The sequence below is a fragment of the Rhipicephalus sanguineus genome, chromosome 9, assembly GCF_013339695.2.
Source record: "Rhipicephalus sanguineus isolate Rsan-2018 chromosome 9, BIME_Rsan_1.4, whole genome shotgun sequence".
Lineage (NCBI taxonomy): Eukaryota > Metazoa > Arthropoda > Arachnida > Ixodida > Ixodidae > Rhipicephalus > Rhipicephalus sanguineus.
The window spans coordinates 86832104-86841889 of NC_051184.2; the positions used below are offsets into that span (position 1 = coordinate 86832104).

Genomic DNA, 9786 nt, shown 5'->3' on the forward strand with positions numbered 1-9786 from the left:
AGAACCCCAGTTGATGAAAAGTAATAAAGAGCCATAGAGCCACGCGCCATTCCCTCCCTCCCCCTTCTTACAACTACGGCGTGCCTCAATCACATTCTGGTTGGGGCACGCGAAACCCCAATAATCCTACCTACGTCATGCAGCGCACATCACGTACGCATGCAGCCGCGAACAAAACGATAGGCCGGCGAAGCGGCGTGCGTGCCGACTTTGAAAGCAGAGGCAGCAGCCTACTGTAGAAACACGGAACTGGAGGGGAACAACAAACACTTATTTATTCTTTAAAAAACCGAGTTTCGTTGCACGATAATGACTAAAACCTCATTACTTTTCGTTCGTGGTGCAAAGCATCCAGGTCGGTGGATGTTCGTGGCGGTTATAGTGGCCATCACAAGGTTGTGGCGATCACGGGGTTTGGGGAGACTGAAGAGAGGTCAATGGGAGTTGGTTCGAGGCTGTTATACTGCTGGGGTTGGGGAGACTGAAGGACATGCGAGTGTGCACTCAACACGCGCGTGGAATTATCTCACAAGCAAGTCACCGAGCATGCTTATGGGGCACGTGACACCATCACATCGTACAGCCCGCCTTGATGTGCATCCTCACCACCTGAAAGAGCTGGTACACATCGCGGCGTAGGACGCTGGTGTCGTATTCCAGCGCGGTTTTCTCCGCCTTGAGCGCGTTAACTTTCTGTTCGAGCTCAGAGATACGGTCGAGCTTTCGCTGGTGGCACTTCAATGCCGCTATTCGATTGCTCTCCCTCCTTCGTTCCAGCCTTATCCTCTCTCGGTTGCGCATGTCGATGGGCGATTGTGGCGGCGTGGAGCTCAGTCGAGGCACCGTTTGCAGCGCGGGCGATGAAGTACGACTGGAACTGTCGTTTGAGGTCGAGTCGACCGAGCCGGACGTGGCGTGCTGGTGAAGCGCGAGCTGCGGTGGCTGGTGGTAGGAGAAGCCACTCAGGCACTGCTCCTCGCTCACGGTAAGCAAAAACAGCCTACTCATATTCGAATCCTTTCCGTTGAGATTAAGGATGAACCGCTCGAGCTCGGGCGTCGAGAGCGCCAGCTTTTGCAGGTCTGGAGACGCGAGCAGGCTCGAACAGCGCGCCTGTTTGCTGCTGCGTTGGCATGCCCCAGGGCTTTCCAAGTCCAGGGTCATGCTCCGCTTGCGCGAGACCAAATCTTCGCAAGTCAACAGCTGCTCCTGCAGCGTTGGCCGATACGTCGCTGTCGGTTGATGGCTGGAACTGTCGTTTGAGGTCGAGTCGACCGAGTCGGACGTGTCCGGGCCGGACGTGGCGTGCTGGTGAAGCGCGGGCTGCGGCGGCTGGGGGTTGGGGAAGTCATTCAGGCACTGCTCCTCTTCCTCGCTCATGGTAAGCAAAGACTGCCTCCTCAACGTCAAATCCTTTCCGTTGAGATTAAGGATGAACCGCTCGAGCTCGGGCGTCGAGAGCGCCAGATTTTGGAGGTCTGGAGACGTGAGCAGGCTCGAACAGCGCGCCTGTGTGCTGCTGCGTCGGCATGCCCCAGGGCTTTCTAAGTCCAGGGTCATGCTCCGCTTGCGCGAGACCAACACTTCACAACTCAACAGCTGCTCCTGCAGCGTTGGCCGATACGTCGCTGTCGGTTGATGGCTGGAACTGTCGTTTGAGGTCGAGTCGACCGAGTCGGACGTGTCTGGGCCAGACGTGGCTTGCTGGTGAAGCGCGGGCTGCGGCGGCTGGGGGTTGGGGAAGTCACTCAGGCACTGCTCCTCTTCCTCGCTCATGGTAAGCAAAGACAGCCTCCTCACCGTCGAATCCCTTCCGCTGAGATTAAGAATGAACCGCTCGAGCTCGGGCGTCGAAAGCGCCAGCTTTTGCAGGTCTGGAGACGTGAGCAGGCTCGAACAGCGCGCCTGTTTGCTGCTGCGTTGGCATGCCCCAGGGCTTTTTAAGTCCAGGGTCATGCTCCGCCTGCGCGAGACCAACTCTTCGCACCTCAACAGCTGCTCCTGCGGCGTTGGCCGATACGTCGCTGTCGGTTGATGGCTGGAACTGTCGTTTGAGGTCGAGTCGACCGAGTCGGACGTGTCCGGGCCGGACATGGCGTCCTGGTGAAGCGCGGGCTGCGGCGGCTGCGGGTTGGGGAAGTCACTCAGGCACTCCTCTTCCTCGCTCATGGTAAGCAAAAACAGCCTACTCACCGTCGAATCCTTCCCGTTGAGATTAATGATGAGGCGCTCGAGCTCGGGCGTCGAGAGCGCCAGATTTTGCAGGTCTGGAGACGGGAGCAGGCTCGAACAGCGCCCCTGTTTGCTGCTGCGTTGGCATGCCCCAGGGCTTTCTAAGTTCAGGGTCATGCTCCGCTTGCGAGAGACCAACTCTTCGCAACTCACCAGCTGTTCCTGCAGCGCTGGCTGATACGTCGCTGCCGGTTGTTGGCTGGCGCCATCGCTACTCTTCTCGTTCAAGCCGACGGACGACAACGGTGGTGTGCCGCCCAGGCGAGGCACCGTCTGTGGCTTGTCCTCCTCGCAGCCGCTCGTCGGCGAGTGCTCGGGCGACGACGGATCAAAGTAACTGTCGTTTGTGGTCGAGTCGCCCGAGTCGGACATGTTCGGGCCTAGCGATCCGTGAAGCGCGTGCTGCGGCGACTACTGAGGCCGTTACTGCTGCGCCAGCTCCAGTTTAGCGAGTGGGCTGGCTAAGCCACTCGTGCACTGTGTATCAGCCGCAGATATGCTGATGAAAGGCTGTGACTGTCGCCAGTGAATCCGGGAGCAGCAATGCGCGGCGGGCTCTAATGTCAACGGATATGGCGCAGAAACAGTGCATGCGCACTGAATGGCTCCTCATCACCGGCATGTCACCACGCCGAATCTTCTGAGACTCATGATTGCCTGGTCATCATCAAACGCACACTTGTGTTTCATTCGGTGAAAAAAAAGTTCTCACTCTCCCAAATGCCGAATGATGGGCGTGACGAAGAAACTTTCTATAGTTTCACTGCGACTGAAGGGCTCATCATGAGGCTGCCTGCCGTATCGACCTCGCTTTAACTACCCATAGGCCATTTAAGGAAATGGCGCTTCGCCTTCTCTTTCAGTACGCACTGAAACACTGGGCATTGCAAGGCTTCTATAATCATCGCCTTTTCACCATGCAGGTATCTACTGTTTCTTCTATAGGGAACCCAAGCTCAAGTGCTCAAGTTTGCGGCGCGACGACAGCACCGCGCTGCAGCTCTGTCGGAAAGCTCTGGAGCTACCTGGTGCATGCGCGTCCGACTCAGCTCGTTTCACGGTAGCGGTAGCGCACGTGCGCATGCGTTCTTCTGTCGGTGCGGGTCACTGGGGGGCCGTCAGCTCGGCACGTTGAACCGAGAGGCTTGCTGTGCGAAGCTGCACATTTCCGCGATGGAAGAAGCGACCCCACGGAAGTGGACGCGAGGTCGGAAGTATTGCTGTGTCGCGGGCTGCCACAACAGTGCAGACAACACCAAGGCACGCGACTCACGTGTGAAACTGTATTGTTTCCCGGTCGTGTCGCACGAAAAATCAAGGCGGCAAGCGTGGATAGCTGACAGCGCTGTCCCGCCTTCTATTTTGGCTGTCTGAGTTCATCGCTTTCGTTCGTTTCGACTACCTGAATCGGTAAGTAACGCGGCGCATGCACGCAGCGACTACAGTAATGATTACTCGCTGTCTTCTCGCATTGTGAAAGTCTAGTTACGGTTGTAGGTGAAACAACTTTGTGTTTTGATTCCCCGCGTTAGTGAGACCTACCCATCGTTGTTGAACGTCCACACTCGCGTTATACCGTTAGCGTTGCGCGGTTGGTTGAATTCAAGTGAACTCGGCACATTGTCAGAAGTTCGGCGCCTGCAATTCACGCGTCGGGAAGGCTTCTTTATCACACCGGAACGGACGTCTGTACATTTTTAGCAAGCTTTGACATCGTTCCGCAGGCTTGATTTATTTTTGTCACGTTATTAGGGTGATATATATTTAAGCCGCTAAATATAACTAGCACTTAATACACGCTTTGCAAGTGCAACCTTGTAGTAACCACCTTCTGACTTTGTGCGATTTTCTAGCCACGTTCGCGCAGCATGTCGTATACGCCTGTCAAGTCGATATCATAAAAAGAGACTGCAAGCATGATGCGACAGCCGAAAAAACGAGGCGAGCAGTTCATCTTGCTTCACAGTGGTTAAAGCTCAGCTAGCTGCCTCGCGTCTTAATCGGCGGGTGATTCTCCAACGGCACGGATGACCTGGCTCTAACCTTCTCAGGAAACAGTGCCATGGCCGTATAATTTCTTGTTTTCGCACGCCGCAAACGTTTGTTCACGAAAGTACACGGCTGCTGCTTTAAGCATGCCATATCAAAACAACAATCATGTGATTCGTAGTCGACACCGCAGAACATTGATAGCGTGTACAGCTGCATTTCGGAGTGCATGTGGACAGTTATTCATCTTTAACACGACAGAATGAGACTTACCTCGAGGTATACGTCCTACACGTTGTAATCGAAACTTCGGAAATGCATTTCGCTTTGAGTCGGGCGTCGTTGTCGTCGATCGTCTGCTCTTCACCGTTAACGTGATTGACGAGCCTTTCTCCTTTTATCAAGTACGCTTTTCGGAACTTCCACTCAAGTTTGAAGACCCTTTTGAAGCCGCACTGCAAGCGGTACATTGTGAGGCGCCGCAAGTGCACCGCGAGAGCTCTGCATGTGCACGGAAGCGAGCGGCAGCGCATTGGAGAGAACGGAAAACTTGCGTTGCTTGCACCCGGTTTGTATTTTTATGCCAGAGATGGCGCTGCCTGTCAAGAGCAGCAGGGCTACTAAGTAGTGATGCAGAACTATCGATGGTAGTATCGATACTATCGATAGCCGAGTCACTATCGATGGTAAACAATACTATCGATAGTGCTATCGATAGTAAAAATTCGATGGTACTATCGATAGTATGGTACTATCAATGGTACTATCGATTGCAGAATAAGCTTAGTTCCCCGCACGCGTGGTACATTGTGGAGCCGGAGGAGCAGGCTGAAGTTGACATGCTTCTGTTCTTCACCTGAGTGGTTTGCTGAAACATGGTCATAAAGTCAAGCTATTCAGCTGTAGCAGGAAGGAAGGCGTTACATGCAGTGGAACTGTGCGGCTTTAAATTTATATTGCATTTTATAATTTCAACATAAAAGATTTATATGATGAACGAAGTTTCTTAATTGTAAGTTGTAACTGGTTGGTTTTGCATGTGAATTTATTAATTTATTCATGGACATAGTCCGCTATTTTCACTGCGGAAATTAATTTTTTTCGCCGAGAATTGGTCATAAATTAAGCGAAGCTGATACTAGGCTATCGCAAATATTTTGGCAATGTGGCCGGCCCGCAACAGCTCATTTTCACACCACTATCGATAGTATTGTCACGTGGTTGTGACGGTGAAGAATGCTGCAGCAAGACTGGGAAATACGGAGCTCTTTTATTTGGGCGATCTTGTGCCCACAAAATGAAAACTAAAAATACAAGCGGTACAGTCTGCGCACTGATAGCGGCGAGAACAGTCGTCGGCCGTCGAGTAATCTGATCATCGGGGGAACGCGTCGTCTTTTATACAGCCATTCAATCTTCCAACGTTATCGCTGGCGTTCGCGTAAGCTCTCGAAGAAACTTGACTTTCCGCGTTCGGCGCGTAGTCTTAATAGAATGATCTCAAACAATCGTGAAGCTTCGCTGACATTACGGCTCGGTCTGCATCAAACGTTCCTAACAGTCTTTGGGGGTGAAACCTGAATACATCAAAACAAATCAATACACACGCGTGGCAGTAATATCGCTAGTAATATGGTACTACCGATTGCACTATCGATAGTTTGTCGATAGTAGTACTATCGATAAAAAAAAAAAAACTATCGATAATATCGATAGTCAATTTACCGATTGTTCTGCATCACTACTACTAAGCGTTGATTGGGACGCCTATAGGCCTCGTGCGCGCAGTTGATCGCGCCATCGCTCTCCTAGAGTTACTGTATATGCTACCTTTAGGTAGAAGGTAGCATATACAGTAACCCTACGCTCTCCTAGGGTGCCTTGATGCCCGCGCGCTCCGCTGAGGCTGAGGACAGGGGCGTCGTCTGCTACAACGGCCGCTATTGCGAATCCCGCCGCAGCTCGGCAGCATGCGAAACGCGCTACACAAAGCGCTTGCGGTGCGCGGATACGTCCGGAAATAAGTGCACGCTAGTGAGCTTTCTCTTTTTTTTAACGCGATAGCGTTAAAGAGCTCGTATCGCAGAAATTCCGCCGTCGGTGTCGGCACCGTTGGTTGTGAGCGAAAAATCATCATCTTGTCCGTGACCGAAAAATCGAAAAAGCTGCAAATAAAATAAATAATAAAAATGTTAGGTCCGAGTGAGAATCGAACCCAGGCCGTCTGCGTGGCAAGCAGGTGTTATACCACACAGCCACCTCTTTTTTTTCTTTCATGGTATTTATCACACTTAGTATTACAGTGCACAATAATAGCACAAATAAAGCAAGCAAAAGTACAATCACAGCGACAATATGCGCTCAAGCGTTACTAAGTGCACACTCGATGGCTAACACAACGTGTAGTAGAACGGTGAGAGTTCTTCACATCGTGTTATACTGGAAAGGTGGTGAGGCCGAGCACCTCACCAAGAGGGGGTACCAGTCCGGTCTAAAGTCCAGGTCGTCATAAATGTCCTTTAGCTGAATAGTCATGCGAATGAAGTGCACTCTTGAAGAAATGGTGGGTTCTGCGTTACGGTCCTGCATACGTGTCTTCCATAAGCTATGCATACCCATGAGGAAAAACATATCATATGGCACTTCATCAAGCGATGTTGGTATAAGATAACGTATGGTGTAAGAATTGACAACAAAACTTTTCTTCAGTGCTCTCTGAAGGACATCCCAGAACAGAATAGCGTCTTTGCAGCTAATAAAGCAATGTTCTATTGTTTCCGGCACATCACATAGACGGCTGTTAACAGAAGAGACAAAAATACCTTTTCTTTTCAACCATGTGCTTACCGGAAGTGTTTCAGAGTGGAGTTTATAGAAAAATGTTTTTGAATTAGGAGGAATATACATTTTGCGCACACGTTTCAACACATCATGGCCTGAAAGATCGGAGTACAATGAAAGGTACAACGGAGGCGCGAAGAGCATAGTTAGTAAATCCTTATATAGTACCTTGCGCGAGACTGTGTACAGGTATGCCATGGAAAAGCGAGCTTTCTTGGAGCTGCATCGAAAGTAACTTTCATGCTTCCCAAAAATACGCGTCCTGTATACAGGTGTCACAGTAGGAGATGTAATATCGCTGTAATATTGCGTGGTACAAGCGTACATTGCCATCGGGCGTCACACCATGTCCATATCATAACGACTTGGTGGTTTAAAGACAGCCACCCATTACAAAAGGCACACACATTACTGCGCGTATTCCCTTAAGACCACGTAGTGGGTGCATCGCAACTTCGAAAAAGTTTCTCGCTCATAACTGCTCCTGGTTTAAAGCATGCTACCCATTACATAAGGTACACACCTTATTGCGCGCATTCTGTTGAACACTCGTAGTGTTCGAAGTGCGCACTAGGGGCAGGATATCGCTATCGCGTTCAACTCTTAAAGGCGAAGCTTAAGCGTCCCCCATTTTTTCTTTTTTGAAGCTTGGGTAGCTTTTATTGCTGTTGTTGCCTAAGTGTTTATTAGGAAAGCATGTAATTCACCGTAAGCTGACGGCCTGTGCATGTGTTATGCGCTAAAGGTATACGTAGACTCTGTTATCTTGAAAACGAATCCTCTTCCTTACGCCAGAAACGACAAAATCTAAAGCCTTACTTAATTTTCTCGTAAGCTCTGCATTCCAAATACACAGATAATCGTTTAAAGTATTTGTATACATGTCAGCAGCAGCAGCAGTATATATATCTGAACACACACAATTTAGCGTTGCGAAGCTACCTAAGCGCGATTAAGGTGGCTAATTTTGCTAAGTTTGCAAACAATTTACTCGTTTATTATAAATGGCATCATACATATTGTACACAGAATAAAGGGCCGAGGGGAAGTATGCTGCGAATATCCTGCTGAAAAAAATGAAAGCTTCTTTATCATTACTATTGCTGACATTTCTTGCTCGCAATCTGTAGCCGCTACTGTATCGGCACTCGAGTTGCACCTTGAGTTCTTATGAAAACAATGAATACGTTGTTGAGTAGTATGCCGTAAAACTTTGCATGCGCGCAGTATCAGTGCGTTTTTCCTTCTTTTTGTATGTGCAGTTTCTTTTTCTGTATCTGCAGGTTTTCTCGCATGCCCAATTGCATGCACATATTATTGAGTGTTTCCAATACTGTTTTATACTTTGTGCGGCAGATGCACGACGTCATTTATTTGTCTGTTTTATTAATATCTATGGTTTTACTTGCCAGAACCATGATATGATTACGAGGCACGCCGTAGTTGAGGGCTCCATGAATTTTGACCATCAGGTGTTCTTTACCATGCACTGACATCGCATAGTAGACGGTGACACGGGCCTCTAGCATTTCGCCTCCACCTAAATGCGACCGCCGCGGCCGAACCCGTGACTTTCGGGTCAGCAGCCAAGCTCCGTCACCACTATACCACCGTTGAGGACGTATTTTTAAGGCGAAAGCCTTAAACGTCTCATCAAACGCGAAATTTGACCGTCGGCGTCCCGCGTCTACGGCGTCGGCGTACCACGACGTCATGGACGAGGGATGCAAAAAATCATCGTCACGTGATGACGTCACCATATGACGTCATCATGGCTTCACAAATTTTGGCGTGACGTCATATGATGCCGTTATCACATGACATCGTAGCTTGGTCAAAAGTGGGCAGATCACGGAGGCAGTGCAAAACCAGGTGAGGTGCCTCCCATCTTGGGGGCAATGCAAAACCGCGCTAGGTGCAAAAGAAACAGAAGAAGAAGAAGAAGGCTTTCGCCTTCGAATCGTCTTATGCGAACGCATAAGGGGCCCTGTGAGTTTTTATTTCATTAACTGGTTTTACATGACGTACTCATCGTACAACTTGACTTTGTTTCTCGTATTTTTTTACTGACATAGCGTGTCTACTGTACACAATGCTTCCCCGTCTTCTTCTTGTTTTCATGCGTCTTCTTTGTATAGACGCTTCGCGAGAACTGTTTGTATGCGCATTCCTGTATGAGCCTTCAGGGCTCACATTATTAATAAATAAATAAATTATGCTTGCTTAAAGAAATAAAATATTGAATGTGTGTTTGTTTGTGCGTTATTATCCAGTGCACAGGCCATTTATTTGTGCGCGTTAATGCTACGCTGAGAGAAGCAATTATACAAATAAAACGCAAATTACACAATAAAACACAACTGCCACTAGTCGCTTCACAGTGATCGTAAATGATTAAAAAACAGGAACTGCTTAATTATTTAAGACAGGACGAAAATGTAACCTTGAAACACAGAAACAGGGAAGGATAAAAAACATGTAACTGCAGAAATACATACATGGGTATACATACATACAGGGCTGGGCAAAGATACTTTGAAATTGTATCGCGATACGATACAAGATACTCAGGCAATAAGTATTGGAGATACAGATACAAGATACTACCGCAATAATTGTATCCGATACGATACTAGCCAATTGTATCTTAAAATACTTCGATACATTCGCAAATTTGTTATTATAAACTACCTAATGTAGTAGCGAACGATTATGCAGGAAAAG

General features: G+C 49.0%; 1 protein-coding gene across 1 annotated transcript; it reads right to left on the reverse strand.

Annotated features, from left to right (window-relative positions):
* Positions 1–449: 449 nt before the first annotated feature.
* Positions 450–2827, reverse strand: LOC119405710 (uncharacterized). Its single transcript, XM_037672550.2, has one exon. The coding sequence runs from the start codon at positions 2602–2604 to the stop codon at positions 571–573; it is 2034 nt and encodes a 677-aa protein (XP_037528478.1). The 5' UTR covers positions 2605–2827; the 3' UTR covers positions 450–570.
* Between the last annotated feature and the right edge of the window lie 6959 nt (positions 2828–9786).